This window comes from Lutjanus erythropterus, chromosome 6 (genome assembly GCF_056507025.1).
Source record: "Lutjanus erythropterus isolate fLutEry1 chromosome 6, fLutEry1.hap2, whole genome shotgun sequence".
Classification (NCBI taxonomy): Eukaryota; Metazoa; Chordata; class Actinopteri; order Lutjaniformes; family Lutjanidae; genus Lutjanus; species Lutjanus erythropterus.
Genome location: NC_139322.1, coordinates 6,204,057 through 6,223,560, shown reverse-complemented (window position 1 = coordinate 6,223,560; position 19,504 = coordinate 6,204,057). Strand labels below are relative to the sequence as shown.

Genomic DNA, 19,504 nt, shown 5'->3' with positions numbered 1-19,504 from the left:
GTTTAATGAACTGTCATTGAAGCACCATTGGAAAGCAGCGATGGACGAAGAGGACTAGCTGACCGAGTGACGAGGGTTGGATCTGGAGCTGGAGCAGGGAGAAAGCAGGTGAGTCAATGCGCCTTACCTTAAGCCTGGCATCCAGATGCTCAGGTTCTCGTTGTTTAAATTTTGCATGGCCGACCAAGCCGTGGAGGCCCCTAGACCGAGTATATGCTTAAGTTCCCCAGCGTTGTGTTGTGTGACAAGACCGAGTAATTTCTTTAGTTTTCCAGGTTAAAATTTTGATCTAATGATAACACTAGATGGAAAGGAAAGGGATCATGAAAGTTATTATAATTCATCCTGGTGGGAGCAAAATTTTGTTTTTTCATGAAATTCCATCCAATAGTCCACAAATGTCAGCCTCATGGTGCTAGAGGAGAAGTCCCTGGATTACCAAAGTCATCAGGACATGCTCATCAATCACCTAGCAGGGCAGCAATGATATGGCCAAACGGCCTGTGCTCTGGATGCCCCAGAGTGTGGCTGTAATGCCCTTTCATAGCCAGTTTGGCATGCTGTGACATGCAACACATGTGCATCATGGAACCGCTTGCTTTTCATTTCCACACACATATTAACAGGTTTGAGCAGCCATGATGCCCGAATAACGTTGTATTTATCAAAGACCAAAGTGGCTTTGTCTTAAAATTACTTAATTCCAACCACATCATGTAGATGTGCAGATATTTCACTTGGTAAGTGCGAACTTTGATCCACTGCTTGTCAAGATGAAAAGTAGTCATGAGGATTCATACTCTGAGGACCATGTCTGTGCCAAATTTAAGGGCAATCCATCCAGTGGTTCTTGAGACATTTTACTCAAAATGTCAACCACTCTGATGTTCAAAATCAGAGTCAATGGGGGGCTCTGTTGATGAGGTTGGCAGCAGTTCAAACTGTTCTTGTGTTGTGAAGCTAATGGGGAGGGAGTCAAAAAATTCCTCAGGGTCTTGGATGGCAGATTGCAGGCAATCACCTTTTTCGGTGGCACAAATTATACGTTGCAATCTGCCATTGTCCTTGGAAGTGGCAGCAGCGTACCAGATGATAATGGAGGAAGTGAAGATGGACTCGAAGATGGCGGAGTTAAAGTGCACCATCACTGTCTTTGGCAGGTTGAACTTCTTCTTCAGTTGTCACAGGAAATACAGCCTCTACTATGTGTTCCAGGTGCTTCTTAAGGTCCTGGGTGATGATGGTGCACAGGAAGCACCCCACACAGTGTCAGCTAGGAGGTCAAACAAGATAATGGGGGCGGGTGGTCCTGTGTTAATTCTGTAATCGACAATAATCTCCACCATCTTTACAGCGCTGAGCTCCAGGTTGTTCTCACTGCACCAGGTCACTAGATGTTCAATCTCCCACCTGTAGGTGGACTCATCCCCACCTGAGACGAGTCTAATGAGGGTGGTGTTGTTCGCCAGACTTCAGAAGCTTAATGGACTGATGACTGGAGGTGTGGCGGCACAAGAGGTAAGTCAATGGATCACTAAAGTTAGACAGCTTTATCCTGTGGGGACTATGAATGTCTGTGCAAACTGTCTTGGCAATCCATTCAATAGTTGCAGAGATATTTCAGTCTGGGCCAAAGTAGCGCACCAAAGCTGCCATCCCTGGAGTCATGCTAACATTGCTAAAAAGTATAAAATTTCCAATGATACTGCTCTCCAAACAACTGCATAGCATATTCCAAGTTTCACAGATAAACAATTGCACTGCTGGCTTTGTTTTATTGCCAAGATTTTTATCCTGTAGGGTGGGAAAATAACCACAACGCTGTCAGTGAGAAAATATAGGCAATTAATTCTTTGGCTACAGTTCTAATGTCTTCTTGTCAATGTAAAACATTAAGGCACAAAGGATGTTTTAGATATTTTAAGATACAAGTTTTTGGTGGAAATGGTACTTTCAGTTCTCCAGAAATAGAGATTAGAATAAAAATCAAGTTTATGTTTATGGATGCCTCAGCAAATAATATTTTTTCACTGGGCACTGTGAATAATTTATCTTGTGATGGAGCTAATGAATTCCTAATGCTGTCTAAAATAATATTCTTGTTGTAATTTGAAGATCTTTATCCTTAAGTATGCCACTCAAGATACATTTATTTATTCATTTGCACAAAAACATTAAAAGGGAAATAAAACATAACACATGAAAATACTCCTTACCTCGCTTCCAACTTTCAGGGCAGACTCTTCCTCTCTCTCTGAAGCCCAGAGAATAGATCAAAGACATCATTGATCCTCTCCGCCTACATTTGCTGTCAGATCTGAACAGCAGCACTCTGCTATAATAATCTACACACTGGAGAAAGTGCTGATGTCGTTGATTCGTGCATGTACGTAACATACTTAGCTTTCATGTCGTGTATAAGTTAAAGCTGGGGCAGGCGACTGTGGGGAAAGATGGTTGATTGTTAAGTTTCATTCCCAGGTCGTCAAATACCAACATTTTGGGTTAGAGACACTTGCTTTAGAGACTCCTCTGGCTCTGATTGGTTGCTTTCATTCAGGTGTGGTGAATTCTTGCAAATACATTAGGAGCCACAGAAGGAGTAACCAGATTTTTTTTTTCACACATTATCTGTCTTATTTACTAAGATAAGATAAGATAAACTTTATTGATCTAATGGGGAAATTCACAAATACCACTGTTAGGACAGAGTGACAGTTTCAGCAAATATGGCAAAGTTATAACCCAAATCGTGATCATCTTGAAATTGTGTTAAAGTTTCAACTTAACTATCAAGGGAACCCTGAAAATATTAGTGGAGCAAAATGTATGGTAAAAGTGTCTAGAGCTATAACTGAAACCCCATAGGTTATAGTATATTAGGCTATAGAAATAATGGTAGAATGAAATCCACATTAATGAATTTTTTTGTGAACAGTGGTATCAAATTCCCAGATTTGTAAAATATATAATAAGAGGAGCCTCATGGGTATAAAAGAAGGATCCAGAGTCTTTTTAGTCAGGGTGCCCCCTGTTTTACTGTATCGGCCTTTGGCTACAGTGAATCTCTTTTATCACTGAATTCTGGTGAAGCTTCTGAACTTTAAGAAATACATGTTTTGGAGGACCTGAGGACTCTTGACCCATCTGATATTTTACATTCTCCTAAACCTAACCAAGTATTTTTGGAGCCTAAACCAAATCAAACTGTGATCATTTCACAACCTTAACCTTGTTTCTCCTGTATGCCTGTCGCTGGTACTCTCCAGTGGTCGTATATGTCATTTTGGAAGTCACTGATAAACGACCCATTTTGTTGGCTTGGAATGAGGATGTCTTGTGTAATCAGTCTGAGGCAGTGACTGCAGTAACTTTGGCAGATGGTGGTCACCTTACCAGACACCAGAGATTTATTTTTGTCTCCAGTTCATAGCTGTTTGCTGAGCAAGCTAATGCTATTGCATAAAGACAGAATTTAAGCCACAAGCAGGAGGCGTTTAGCTTATATTAGCATAAAGACTGGAAGCAAGGGCAGCAGGAGGAAACAGCAGGTCTTTAACAGCATTGAACTTAGTTTCCTTAAAAATGGGTATCCAAATTTCTTAAAGGACAAGTGTGTAGGATTTTGTGGCATCCAGTGGTGAGCTTGAAGATCAAACAACATGACATGACAGTGCAATATGATGATCTCCATGAAGAGAACCCAACAAAATATTTTTGTATCTGACTGCAGGCTGTCAGGAGACATTAAATGCCTATAAACTAAAAATGGTAGCTAATTTTGAATTGGTTGATTCATCTTTCTATACTTTGCTGTTCATCCAGATCCAGGTAGTGTTAATGTTAAGGGGATTTATTGGCCGACTGTGGTAGAAATTCAATATGATATTCATAAGTATGTTTTTGTTCATGTTAAATCACCTGAAAATAAGAGTTGTTGTGTTATTGTCACCTTACAGAGAACCGTTTATATCTGCAGAGGGTATGGATCCTCTTCAGGGAGGCTATGTGTGGAAGGGGAGGGTGAGGGGAGGGATGTTAAGTTGGTTGAAATCTGCAGCCTCACTGCTAGATGCCACTAAATCCTATACTGGTACTTTAATTAATTCAGTCCTTAGGGATCATAATTATACACTACTGAGAACTGCAGAAAAAATGTGATATAATACATAATTTTTAGCAACGTCAGCCCTACTGGTTTGCCGCCGTACTTCTATACTTTGGCCAGTATGATTGTCAAATAGGTGATGAATTAGATTCTATGTTGCATTAAAAATTCATGAATTTAAATGGGTGAACCCTGCTGAAACCCTGAATACTCACACCAAACAGGGCTATTTATCAGACGCAGAGATGATATGTTGCCTGCACTCTCATCACATACAGTCAGGGTGCAAAATTAACTCTTTTGTCCACCGGCCAAATGGCTAGTGAATGTTTAAATTTTACCAGTCATTCAGCAGATTGCCATTGTTTTATTTTGTGGCTGGTGAGAGACACAAGTCTACTTACATATTTTACCAGCATTTGGCTGGTGGCTGGTTTCCTTCATACAGTACTGAGTAAGTTGAACAATGGTCCATGAAAAGAGGGTACAGCCCTCTAATTCTGGGCTTTTCATTGAGGCTTTGCGTTGCATTGACCTGTGAAGCAATCATGAGAATATTTAATTGGAAAAAGCTGATAGCATTTACATGCCTGGGGATTGATATGCATGACAGCGGCCGGTGAGAATCGACCCCTCTGGACTCTATCACTTTTCATGACCGTGCTGACAGGGCCTCAATTAAACGCCTCTTCTCAGTGACATTCAGGACATGTTTGGATGAGATAGCGCTCTGTGCACGTTTCACCTGGACATAGAATAATTATGATGATCCTTATCCAAACTACAGGTAATGTCATTCTCCTTTATCATTGTTTTGCAGTGGCGGACTCAGAGTGTCTGAGAGGCCGGGGCAAAAAAAAATGAAAAGGGCACATTGAGGCCAAATAATTTTCGAGTATGTAAGCCAGCCTATATTGCTCTGCATGGTGTTTTCCTTACTAGAGGAGCATCCCAGCGGGTATTTTTCATCATATTTTGTCCACTAGAGGGGCATATTAGAGGGCACTTAACCACATTTGGTTCACTGGAAGAGCACCCTAGAGTGCACTTCACCACATTTTTATCGACTGAAAGGGCACTTTAGATGGCACCTAACCATGTTGTGTCCACTAGAAGTGCAATTAAGATGGCAGTTTGACACATTTTATCCACTGGAAGGGCATCTTAGCGGGGACTTTACCACATTTTGTCAAGGAGAAGGGCACTTTAGAGGGTATTGTGTTATATTTTGTCCACTAGAAGAACACTTTAAATAGCACCGCATTTTGTCTACTGGAAGGACACACTAGAGAAAATTTACAATGTTTTGTCCACTGGAAGGGAACTCTAGAGGGCACTTTACCATATTTTGTCTGCAAGAAGGACACTCTAGTGGGCACGTTACCACATTTTGTCCACTATAAGGGCACTTTAGAGGGCACTTTCTCACATTTTATCTACCATAGGGGCATCCAAGAGGGAACTTTTGCATCGTTTTTTTCAAAGATGGGGGAAATCACCCCCTTGCCCCCCAGTTGGGTCCGCCAGTGTTACATTGTGTGCTCAGCCTCATTGAAAAACATTGTGATATAAGTACATTAAGCCCCTTTTTGGAGCATAACAGAAATAGCATTTGTGTATTTCATTGTAAATCCTACAGGCTCTTGTGTGATATTCATTGGCAGATCCGATTGTTCACAGATCATCGCTTCATCTGTTGTATTGTAGCTTCATAGCATCGTACATCAAATCCTGCTTACACAATTTAAAACTGTTACTAATGAGCTTAACTGAATCAAAATAGAAATATTTTTTCTCTTTGCCCCACAGCTGAGTAGAGAATCTTTGATTAACACGTTGTGACAATGAAACACACACACATACACACTAGAATAAACCAATACACATTGACTATATACTGTAGAAATCCTGCCCTCGCGGCCCTCAGGAGTGGATTGGAAGTGCTGATGTTGATTAGCATAGCTTTGAGTGAGCCAACCCTTTGTCATGCATTTGCCACAATGAATCAAGTTCAACATCTGCAGCCACCGGGCTGTCACCACAGAAAGATTTGCCACAGATGAAGCTGATTTGCATATCAAACCGAGGACCTCATGTGCCACAACCCCCTCATTTGCTGTGAAGAATATGCCCGCACCTTCTGCAAAATTATCAATGTGACCATCACCACCCTCCTCATTTATTTATGGCCTAAAGGAGGAATTCCTAATGCAAGGAGACAGAAATGTTTAAAATGTTGGTAAATGTTACGATCAGAAAACGAGCCCTCTCAGCAGTTGTCTTAATTATCGCATTAATTCACACACTTTTAAAGCACTTTTTCTAGCTGTGGACGTCTAAATTATTTAGGGATGGAAACACATCTATACGAGAAACACTATTTTGTGTTCTCTCAAACTGCGCTTCATGAATAATTAAGAAAGATGGTAAAATGGACGGCGCAGTTAAATCTGAGCTGTTTAATCAATGTTTTATTCTGTTTAACTGATCGAGGGTGGCCATTGAATACATTAAGCATCAGCTGAGCCTGGTGAGAGAAAGTGTTGATAATATTTCTCCTTTGATTTGATGCTGCTGTGATCATTTCAGCTGTTTCAGTTTGTACTATTGCCACTGTTGTATTATTCTGCTGATGTCCACTGTGTTTTATCTAGCTTTCTGCTCCAGTATACACTATATTGTATTATGATATCAAGTTTAATGGGATTGTTTGGATTTTTTGAAGCGGGGTTGTATGAGGCACTTATTCATAGTCAGTGTATTACCCACACTAGATGTTTACAGAAGCAGGAGAAACTATGTAAGTAGCTAAGCAATGCACCCCATATTTATTAAAATCGTGATTTTTTTTGGAGGTCTGTACCATACAAACATCTGGAGAACAAGATTTTTTGGACAGTGCATCTCTGCAGCTCTACAGTACTTAATGCTGTTTAGTTACACATTTTTCCCTTATCAAAAGGTTCTGCGATTTAGATATTGCAGCCCTAGTGAAAGCCGTACTTCTCACACTGATAGTCCTGCTGCATCTCCAAACTGTGGACTGTGCTGACCGCCATCTACTGTAGATAATACACTGACTATGGATAAGTACCTCCTATGACCTTCTTCAAAACATCCAAACTATTGCTTCAATGTTTAATGTGAAAAGGAGGGAGGACGTTGGAGGCTTTTCTTAGTAATGGTGCATTATCTTTGTGATGGCAGGTTATTTCCCAGCTGATTCCAAATGAAAGAATATAAGATAACAAGGAACCATTATACACACAGTCACATTATTTGTCTAACACACTGGACATCCTTGGACAATTTCCTCTAAATAATGTAATGGCACGAGGAGACCTGCTACACCCCGGGTCTATTTTCTTCCACTATTAAAGCTGTTAGATTGGTTGTGTTAGCAGCACTAGAGGGAATCATTGAGTCGTTTTGTTTTGACGTCTAAGCACTGGCTTGTGAATGCAAATACAGGTAGCAGTCAACCTGTATGCATTAAGGAGACCACGGGGCAAATGAAGGGGGCGAGTCTGTATCAGCTGCAGCAGACGGGGAGAAGTAATTGACTCTTTTGAAAACCCACAGCCAGAAGCAATTTGTTATTTGCCTGTTAATCAGGGTTGCTCAAGTAGAGTAGATCCAATCTTCAGTAGCAGGAAGCACAGGAGACTCCTGATCTAAACTTTGAGGGAAAACAAAGGGTGGAGGCTGAGATAAGCTCTCAATTATCTAAGCTATCCCAGAACAATAACCCACCAACGTGGGCAGCGTGGCATTTATGCCCTGGTTTAAACTCAATTAAGGAAGCCGGTCAACCAAGATCTGGTTAAACTCAATATCACTTTGTAATTAGATCGGAAAGAAATCATTTTACTGATGCATTTTTCGTCACAGGGTTCATTGAATTACTTTGATTAATGGTTAAGTTGGAGGGAACATAATTAAAGTATGAGGTCAAGAAAGTTCACACATAGTTCAGTCTAATATAGCAGAAAAGTCAATTAGGTTTTTTTTTTTTTCTATCCTTTTTTTCACAGCCTTGGTTAGGAAAATAAAACACATTTTTATGTTCACTTATTCTAATGATCAGATATGAGAAATTAATTTGAATTGAATCCTCAGTGGATCAGCACCGAGTGATGTATTTATTTCTTTTTTTTTTTATGGGTTCATTAGCTACAGAGTCCCAACAGATACATTAAAACAATTTAATACCCCAGTTCACATTTATTTACATCTACAAACAGCAGCAAGGTTACACATTGCATAACAAATTAACACATATATCAGCATTTATAAGCAGAGTTAGGAAGATTCATTTTAAAATGTATTCGGATACATTTACTAATTACCTGTTTAAAATGTAACCAGTCACCTAATCAAAGTATCGCAAAACATTAAAATAATATAACTTGATTACTTTTTCTTACTTTTGGATTACCTCAGTACCAAGTGTGGTGAAATTGTAGAACCTAAGAGAGTGGTTTATGTTAGGTTCATCAATTTTTTTTGTCCAAATATCCTTCCTTTGTATTGTGCCAGCACACATTTAGATTAATAATGAGAATTCTGTTTATTTAAATGTAAAGTTACTTTGTTAAGTATGTTCTTGGTCTGGTCTGGGGCTTGTATTTTTACCACTGAATATAGATATGGGCAACATGACAGCTTCCCAAAAATGAAGCTGAAACACCTTGATCGCCCCCTGGTGGCTGGATGCAGGAAATGTCATAAATCTGCCTCCATAATGTTAATAGAAATGACATGGGCCAAACTAAAACAGCAAATTACACAGCAAATAAATTTCTCCCAGAGATGGTTTCTGACATTTTAGGTAGTCATGTTTGTTGAAGTGTTTTCTGATAAGTTTGTTTTTAATTAGTTATTTAAAGCTAAAAATCAGGGATGATGCTTAGCTCTGCTCATGATTGAATCAGCAAATTTCATGGGCACGAAATCAAAAGTACGGCTCCAGCACTGGTTACTGCTGCACCAACTTGCAAGATGGATAGTTTGGCTTCATTTTTGTACAGTGGGAGGAAGAAGAGATGTGGCTTTCATCTTCATTTACAAGCAATAGCTTTTACCTAAACATCCCAGTCACGACCTACTGTCCACTGGTGGACAAATTAAAAAAAACAAACAAACTGATAAAGAAGTATCTGGGATGCCACTATGGTAGATAAAACTTGATGAACTGCCAGCTGGAGAGGCCCAGTGTCCAGACAATGTGATTAAGTGCCCTCTAGAGTGCCACTCTGATAGAAAACGTGATAAAGTGCGTCACAGATTTTGGCATGCTGGCGTCGCACTGGTGTCCTTATTTGTTATTTTTCACCCGTGCCCTTCAGACGTCCACCGCGGCTGCTGTCCCTAAATATTTTTCAGTCGTAGCAGTACTTTTATAGCTAACTGGATTTCTGTGTATCTAACATAAGTAGTTGGTCTTATGTTTATTTAGATGTTGAGTTCAGGGATGATGACTGCATTTTCACATCTGGAAGGCAAAGCTTCTCTTGTACTGCGATGTCTTTTTTTTGTTTTTTTTTTATTCAAAGACAAACTAATGTTGAAACTGACATGCAGTGAAAGCAGTTTTTCACTAGAGGTCATAACAGTCGAGCAAGTTTGGTCCCCGGCAGACTCGTTCTCTTTTCCTCTATCCTGTACTTAGATATACTATGTGCTTGGCTTGTCTATTTTGAAAAGAAAAGCTAATTTCGAAGATGATTAAAAAATGTAGCTAGGCGACCTCTGAGAGAAAATATTTATAGTCACATCTTAAGTTAGCTAATGTGAGCAAAACACTGGCTACGTTAATCATTACTTCCTAACATTAGTTGTTGGCTGTAACTAGCTAGCTGATGATTGATGTAGATTAGCTAGTTAGTTAGCTGACAATTTGCTACTATTAGCTATCAGATGTAACTAGCTAGCTAACAACTGATGGAGAATAGATTTCGGTAATGTTAGCTAAATTAAGATGGGAAAAGATATGTGTTGCTTTTACGACATAGACGAGCCCAGCACGTAGCATAGCTGAGTACAAGAAACAAGGATGGAGGAAGTCCAATGGTGCTCAAGTGTTATTGGCACACAGGGCGGGAGAGGGGCGGGACTAAGGAATAGTCCAATGGCAACTGTTATATTAGCTGGTTTGTGTTTTTGTGAGACTTATGAAGTGTGGTAATGTGTGTGCACTGCAATTTGTAGTATACTGTTCTTTATTTTTAAAATATATATTTTTTAAATTGTAACCCTGTGAACAATCCTTATTTTTACTAAATGTATATATAATCTCATTATGTTTTTTTCCTTATCTACAATTGAATATAGTTTCCTTTCTTTTGTATTCTAATTACATAACTACGTTTATCCTCAAGCTTGGCTATAAGTGACCATTTTTTCACATTGTATACAGCTTTACAATTTGTTCTCTCTCTTTTTCCCTCCCTGTTTCTCACGGTGACAAACACACATAGTTAAACCCTCATCATTACAGGTCGTAAACAGTCAGGGATCACAACCAGAGCGATGGGGGATTGGCGGTGGGAGCAGCGAGACCTGGTAGTCACAGGTGGTTCGGCTCGGGGGAAATTCATCACTTGAGACACTCTGACCTGCAGGGACCAGCCGCGCTAGTCAAACCTGAGAAAAACAAGCCCAGTGGTCGTTATGTTTTCTTTTTTTTTGTTCGTTTGTGCGGAGTCAGAGCAGGAGTGGTGCTGGTGTTACAGCCAGATGAAGGGTGGGGGGGTGTGAGGAGGGGGGCGATGCAAAGAGGGAATGATGAGGAGAGCGGAGGTGAAGGTGGAGGATGGGGGTCGCTAAGCTGTGTTAACGTGTAGAGTATTGCACATGATTGTGTTGTTTTCATTTGACATGCTTCTTTGGTATATGTGTGATGCAATAGTTCTGTCCACATGTCACCTGGGGGCAAATGGGATTCATTAAGTCCTTACACACTATTGCACACATACACACACATTTATGTCACAGCATGCACACAACATGTTCATGCACTTAACAATCTTGGCCCTGCTGCTTACACACACACAAGCCGAAGCACACTGACACACAAACATGCACACATACAATCAAGTGTGTCTGTGGGTAAACACACTCGAGAGACTGTGGGAGAAGAAGAAGGAGAAGAAGAAGAATCAGCCGAGGACGGAGACAAGTTGCATTTATCTTCTGCATGCCAGGCTGCAGCGTGTGTGTGTGTGGGTGTGTTAGTCCCCTTGGATGAGCACACACGGCTGAGGATGCTGCTGGGAGCATGAGTTCTGACCGAGAGGAGTATGACATGGTCTGTCAGAGAGCTGTGACCCTAATTGTTGACCTTTGCCTCCACAACAGCACACTGTTGGATCAGGACACCTGTCAGGATTACCTCTTCCTGTTGTCCAGCCAGAGCGCTGACCACAAAGACCCGGGTAAGGACTATAATTAACTCCTGATCTGTATTGGGTGTAAGCCAGTAGCTTTTCTGATGTGCTTTACAAGTCTCCGTGCTCTGTTCTCAGTCAGAAAAAAAGGCTAATTATAGAAGATTTTGCATGCTTTACTGTGTCTGTGTCTGTGTGTGTTTGGATGCCAAAGGTAGCTACATTTAACATGTGGTTTTACTGCTTTTCCCTTTTGCTCACCACATGTACGGTTACAGATGGTTGCTCAGACGGACCCTCAATTGAGCCATTAATACATCCTTAATGAGTTTTTGTGACCCCGGGGCAACGGGGAGCAAAAGGTATATAAAACAAACGAACATTGACTCCTCGGTTTGCTCCAGAGAGCACAGCTTCTATACCGTTAATAGATAAGCCTTGAGGCTGACTAATGCCAGCTGATGCTGTCCTGACCACTCAGCCTTACAAGGAAAAGAGATGAGAAACAAACAAACCTTTGCAGAAATGTATGTTGCTCTGCCTGAGTGAACAGCAAATATGAACACGTGGACAACAGCTATTGCAGAAAATACAAGGATGTTGTTCAGCAAAGTTTTATCGTCCTAAATTTGAGTTTTGACTTATTCATGAGGAGTGATTTACACATCTGTTGCAGCCTTGCGCAGCTGTTGCTTTGGCACTTGTAGTGGGCTTCACCCTCTTTAAAGGAAATATAACCCCCTCTCCTCTGAGGCATTGTTCACGGAGCGGCTCTGCTGTGGGCTCTGGCAGACTTTCTGTGTTTGTAGTCGTCGTTGTGTGAATTCTTGTTGTGAGATCCTCGCACAGCTGAATTGTCTAGAAGCAGAGGAAACTAGAGAATTCAGTGTTGCAATGCAGATAACATGACACAAGATATGACCAAAGGGGGTGTGAAGAATTGCAGCTTTATAGATGTTTTGAAAAGCGGGCTTTCCAGGGCTGGAAAGATTTTAAGATAGCTGAGCTTAAAGAATGCTTTAATGCACAGTTTGAAAAATGCCACTTCATTTTTAACACTGGAGATAGAAAACCAAAGCAGTATCAGGACATCTGATTTCATACTGTGATCTGTTGCATATTCAATAACTGTAATCTGCTAATCCATCTAATATTTAGGGCTGTGCCCGGTTAAGAGTTTTTTCATTTGAATCAGATTTGGCGACACAGCCTTCCTTTTTTTCCAGTTCAGTGCGCCACAATAAATTCCTATATCCGCCTTCATGAGTATGTTTCACCAGTGAGACTCAGGTTTTATTGCCTTTAAGTTGTCGTCTGTGACGTGAAAACATAAGATTTTATCACAGTCAGAGAGAGTAAACTATCCTATAGATTTAATTATGAATTCAGCAGATGTGATGCGCTTCGAGACACACACACTGCGCGCTCCTTTATGCCGTGAATTAAAAATTAATTTAGACCAAAGCAGAGTTGGTGATTGTTAAAACTGTGTAAAGACGGTGGGTGAGTTTTAGTTTGTCTCTGTCGACTTTTAATGAAGCTGACGATGATGATGTTTGGTGAAGGGAGTTTGGTTAGTTTGGCAAGTGCAATAAAACAGCTGTTTCTGGTTAAACGAAACATATCCTATCTCTGTGAGAAAAAGTCTCTCACTGTTGCGATCCTTTCCATAATGTTGTCAGACCACAAACAAGCGAGCCCCACCTACCCTCTGTCCTCCCCGGTGCGCTCTGGTGAAGTGGCTGCTGCGGCGCATCACCTGCGCTCCATTTCTATCACTTTTCTCTGCTTCCATCACAGTTAATTTTGACTTTTGTGGTGATTTAGAGACTCTGTTAAGTTTACAGTCTGCGATGCTGTTGCATTGCCCTGTGTTTAATGGCACAGCTAATGAACAAGAGCTGGAACTTGTTTACCAGCCACTCATTTCACCCTCTCATCAGCTAACCAACAGCACATGTTGTCACAAAGATTTTCTTTGGTTAAGTGTGCCAGCTAATATAAAAATATATTTATGATTCCCTTAATTTATAATTTCTCATTGAAATGTTCTCCTTCTGCATTTTTGTAAGCATCTGTCTGTTTGTATCCTGTTACTGTAATGCACACTGACTGACAGGGAAAAAAACAAAAGTCAAAAACAAATCTCAGTCGACCGATGATTTGAATCTTTGACTGTCAGGAAGACGTCCAACTAATTTTATATCTCTTCCACCAACAAACAAGTTATCTGCAAGTCCACTGGTTTGTGGTTCTATAGAATGTTTACTAAGGAATTGTTCTTCAGCTTCGTCAGCAGGTGCACAGGAAAGGGGAAATATCATTCGTGCTGCTTTTTCAAGGATGGGTTCCTGTTCACAGAGTGCATGTCACACCAATCCTGACCGAATCCACTGTCACCTCACATCATTCTCAGTGGAAGAATTGAACGTACATCACAGTGCCACTGGCATCCACTACTGAGCTGTGGGGACATTAAATGCCATTGCATGTTATGTTGCATTGATGTAAATTCTTTCTGCCACATGGAAGCTAAAGACAAGCTGCTTCTCATAATGTAGGTTGGGGGGGTTGTATGAAATGTCTCCTTCTATATATTTTCTTTGGTATAAAGCACACATCCCACAGAGAGCAATATGTGGTTATAGCATGCACCGACAAAAAGGACCTGTGAAACTGAAGCAAACAATTTTCTTTTTTATGAGGGCAGGTACAAAAATATCGCAATATGGCTTCAATAGAGAGGCGAAGCCACATCTGGACAAGCCTCTGTTCCACTTGCTTCTGTAACTGCAATATCTCATTCAGTACTTTAGTGCAAATTGGCATCCTCTTCTCAGTGGTTCACAGACTTTTTTAAAATAATGTTCCACCTCTGAAATATTTTCCAGCCAAGTAACTCCTGACCAGTGCAAAACACTTTTGGTAGAAAAGAAAATGCTCATAAAGAAGTATAATACACCGCTGCACAATCAGTATCCGATTTAGTAAACGGCTTTGTGGTTCTGTTTTCGCTCTTTTCTCATTTTTCTTTTTTTCCTCCTACTTTTATTGCCGCTGTGTTTCAACCACAAATCCTTTTTCTTTATTTTCATCTGTCGTTCAATATCGAAACTGGCTTCACAGTGAATGTGTTGGCATTTGTTGCTGTCTTCTTCCACAACTAGGTCTGTCTGTGGATTTGCAGCAGCTACAGGAAATGCCTATTATGTGTTATACCCTCAAAATGGTTAGGCTTAAGTGCAAAAACTACTTGGCTGGGTTTAGGACAAGATCTCAGGGGGTGAGTCATGTAGTAAAGTGAGTGTTTTCTGTGTAGGTGGTCCTCTGTGAGCTTCAGTTAACAATTGCACTGAAACTGGATGTATATATACTATACTACATGTATATTTATATATATACATATATATATATTTATCAACATTTTAAAAATATCTTGTGCACCTCCTGCAGTGCTCCAAAGTCCCACTAGACGTACTCATACCACTATTTGAGAAATCATGCACCAGAGCACTTTATTATTAATATTACCTCAAACCAATGAGGCATGTCATATTTTCAGTGATGCTTGTCAGCACCATTATGGAAAAACTGCTAGCCCAGTATTCATGAAACTTGGTTAAAGGGTGTGGCATGGACTAAGGAAGCCCCCCTTTAAATTTTGGAGCGGTTCTTGGTTCTCGTGGTTTCTTGGAAGAACTGATAAAATTGTAACATGTCCATAATAGTAATAGTAACTAAAACTAAGCTATGGCTATATAATGTAAATATACACATCATGCATGCATATTATCATCAGCGTTGTGCATGAACACGCTAAAAGGGCGCCGTTCATTGAACATGCTAACAGTTTTGCTGATGAACTGATCAGTTTGCGACTAATGACCGTGAGCATCATTTATTCCCGGGTTAGTTAATGAGTGTCATTAATTGAAAAAAGAATGATGCAGACTCGCAGAGAGAGAGAGAGAGAGAAGGATTAACAGTATAATACTGATGCTTTGGTAATATTGTTTATATAACAGGCATGCCAATAAAACATATTGATTGAAAAAGAGAACATGTGAATATGGGTAGAAATATGAAAACTTTCTCTGCTCATGCAAGTGTGTGAGCTAGGCTACACTGCAGACTAGAGTCTCTGTTAGACAATAGAACAATAAACATAACATAAATAGAAACATAAAACACATCATCATAGCATCCAATCCATTTAGTATGATTACATTATTACCAAATTTTCTTATTTTCTGGAACTGAGAACTTAATTCAAAATTCAAAATTGTGAATCATGAACGTGAACCACTTCAGTGAACTTGTCAGGTTGTAGTATTAGTTTTAATACCTGTGATCTGAACTTTGAACCAGCTCTTGAGGAGTGTGAACCAACGCAACACTGAGAATTAAACTCTTACTCACATTCAGATGTGAATAAACTCCATCCAGAGAGTAAAGAAAAATATTCAAACTTTATGCTTCACAAAAACAAGCAATAGTACTTACCATGCAGGTTTGCATATAGAAGAGTGGGCTGCTGGTCTTGGCAGAGGTCTACACTCTGAGTGTCCTAGTTTTAAACTTGCAAAGTGTGATCATTTCAATTTTCAGTAAGCTTTATTGGCATGACATTTTACATCAATCAATCAATCCAATTTTTATTCACATAGCCTTTAATTTATATAGCCCAAAATCACAAATCACTATTTGCCTCACAAATGCTTTACAATCTATAGAGTGTGACACCCCCTGTCCTGTACACCCCTTAAAGAGAAAGGACCCACCCACAAAAAAAAAGTTTTAGCATGAAAAAATATGCTGCCAAAGCACAATTCTAACATTAAAAATAGGAATTTAACTAAATTACATTAATGAATTAAAATACAAGTAACCTAATAAGTAATTAAGTTATTATTCAATTTAAGTATATACTAGATGTTTTCAATTTCTAACAATTCTGTAAACTCGTCCCAAGATGCACTTCTCACAGTTTCCATGTGTTTGTTTCAAACACCACTGTGTTGTTCTGGAATATGTGCTTTATCTCATCTCTTTGTAATTTTCATTTTTCTCTCAACTTCATCTGAGCTTTTATGGAGATTTGAGAATATAAAATCTATTACTTTAATTTGTCCCATTTTCTCCTCTGTGACAGTGCAAAAGAGCACATTAGGTTTGCGAACGTGCAGCTGTTTGAATATATCTGCAGCTATCAGGCTCACAGCAGCAGAGTCATTTTTACCAGAGCAAATTTCCCTGTGAACTCCCCGCTGCTGGCTGAGTATCCCCTCTCTAGCCTGGAATCGATTATGATAAAATAAAAACGACTAATTAGAAAGCCTGGGACTTTAATTCCCCTGTCCTGATGCGGCTGGGAGATAATAACCCATTGTCTTTATCGACCAATTTGTTGAATCTTGTGCTGGCTGATTGTATTCCAATCAAGGCTTGGTGTGTCACTGCGCCGGACCCACCTGCTGTGCGTGTGAAAGGCAATGCGAGACTTTTTCAGGGAGATAAACGAGAGCTTGGATCAGTCTGCTGAGCGAACATTTCCCACTGATCAACTGCCTGCCTTAGATATTGATATTCTCTCCAGAGCGGCGATACAGGTTACAAAACATATCCCTTAAGCCGGTGTAGCTCCTGAATGGCGGGATGTTCTTACAGCCCCCTCCTCCAAAACACACACACAACACTCACCCTCATTATGGATTCCGCTTTCATTATCAGCTGCAGCTTCAGGTGTGTGGGCTTGAATTGACGAGGCTTATTTTTGATCACATTATTTCTCGCACGCCCATCTCATCTTGAGGTTTATTAAACAAGACCTTGGCTGGCAGAGGACATTAGCATCAGCGCCATCATTCATTTACTTCCCACCGGTCTGCTCCTCTCTGTGTCCGTGGTATTTGCAGGGAGGGATGGTGCATTGCAGGTTGAATCCGAAACAGAAAAACAAGAACATCAAATTAACTGCACAGTGGAGATTAGAACCCCAGTCGAACCACTGTGCCTTTCAATAATTCATACCCACTGTCTACTGTCTCTGCATTTTATTGATACAACATTTCACTGTAGACCACAAAAGAACACTGGAGACACCGTCTGTCCCTGTTGTGGAAGATAACACACGGAAAAATGCCAGTCCTCAAAGGCCCAGGCCATTATTGCTATAATCATTAGAATAATAAAATTATTCACTCAGGCAAGGTGGGTAGGGAAATAGATCCAAGATGCAGCATTAGGAAGCTTTATGTAGCTGTATCCAGCCTTTATCCTTTCTTTGCACCTCAACACAAACGGGGAGGTGTAAAATCATCTAATGGAGGAGTGTTTTGATGACACTGGGGGTTAAAATCAAACAGATCCGGCGGAGTAGGGTCAGTGAGCCAGTTCAGTGGGAGGAGGAAATAATGTCCACCCAAGTGGAACACATTTTTCATTAAAATGTATGTGCTAAAGACAAAAGTCAACAGTGGCTTGAATACCAATCAGCTCGTCTGTAAAGCAGTCTGTGAACAGCATTACAAACAGGAAGTCCTTCATCCCTCTTTCTTTCTCTGAAGGCTCCTCTGATGCTTCTTCCCCCTCCACATTTTTAATTTTGTAGCTCAATGGCAACTGGGACGTCCCCGAAGGTGCTAATTTCTACTGATGTTATCTGCTCTCCCAGCTGTGGAACTGTGTGTGTGGATGTGAATCCATCTCCATGAATAAGTAATAAAAATCTTTCTTCTTGGGCTCGGCGGTGCACAGGATGCCACACCATGCTGCACCTTGTCTAAACGTTTCACAGGACGGTGCTCTCTGCAGGATGTCCGCCACCAAAAAAAAAAAAAGCATCAGTGTCATTAATGACAAAAGAGTAAGGAGGATGTGTAATGTAGAAACCTGCTGTGTGTTAGAGAGGCCGCTGCACTGGGCAAGGTCTCTGCTGGGCTATTGAGCAGTAACATTGGTTTATTGATTAAAGAATCAGGCTGCAAGCCAGCAGAGCAGTGAGAGCTTCACAGGACGATAAGGAACACAACAGAGCAGGAGGATTTTTTTCTTTCTTTTTGCTTTCTGCCCCACTGGAGCATAGCATTATGGGCTACTACAATTTGGTACTGAAACACTACAATTGACCATTCCCTATGCCACGCCCCCCCTTAGTTACTGTTGCAACGCATGCCAAGCGTTGTCTTCATGTATAGCACATATGCAATTTACAAGGAAAATGTGGGTGGTGGGATGTACCTCTTAGAGTGGTGTTTTTTTTTAAACAATAGGTTCTTGATTTCAGACAGAGGTAGACAAAAGCAGGATTCTCATTTCTAGCCATCAACCACCAATTTTCCTGGCTTATTTCACAACTCTCGCTGGCAGACGTTGTCTTCTCTAGCTATCAAATTACAGTTCCCATGAAGTTTATATTTATATTATATTAATCTATATGTCACATATATGCCAGTATCTGGCTCAAGAATGACAAAATAGTCATGCTCCTAAATTTTGCGTCCAATCACATTAGTTCTCATGCTGCAGAGCCTCGAAGATAAATACATCCATTCACCATCCATTAGTTGGTTTAAAACATCATCAGTGGCTGGCTTGATTTTTCAAGCGGACTTATTCTCAAAAGAGAAATTATTTTAAAGCAACATTTACTTTTTTATTGTTTCTCATTTTAAAGCAGACCTATTGTGCTTCCCCATATTTTCTATAAAATATGTATAATGTCGCAGTGTTGGACATTCATATTAAATGCAATGTTTTCAATGGTTTTCTCTACTTTGGACAACAAATCAGTGTCAAGTTTTTGTGGATTTCTTTGTATGGATTTCTGCCGACTGTCTCGATTCAGCCACTCTGCTGAGGATCACGTTGATGTTCAGTACATCTCACAGAAAGTTCTTTTTTGTTGTGGAAAAACTAAAAGTTTTCTTGTTTCCCTCCATACTTGTTGCTAAAGCTACTAACTATAGCTGCTGTCAGCTTGTTAGCTCAGTTAGCTGTGCAGCTAGCG

General features: G+C 40.3%; 1 protein-coding gene across 2 annotated transcripts in view; it reads left to right on the top strand.

Annotated features, from left to right (window-relative positions):
- The first annotated feature begins 11,151 nt into the window (after window positions 1–11,151).
- Window positions 11,152–19,504, top strand: part of syt6a (synaptotagmin VIa) — a 108,699-nt gene continuing 100,346 nt past the window's right edge. The window contains exon 1 of one of the 2 annotated variants that reach the window (XM_084720352.1): window positions 11,152–11,544. In XM_084720352.1, the coding sequence (XP_084576478.1) occupies window positions 11,388–11,544 (157 nt within the window). In that variant the 5' untranslated portion in view covers window positions 11,152–11,387. The remainder of the gene's footprint in view (window positions 11,545–19,504) is intronic. The other variant, XM_084720351.1, reaches the window with a different exon arrangement.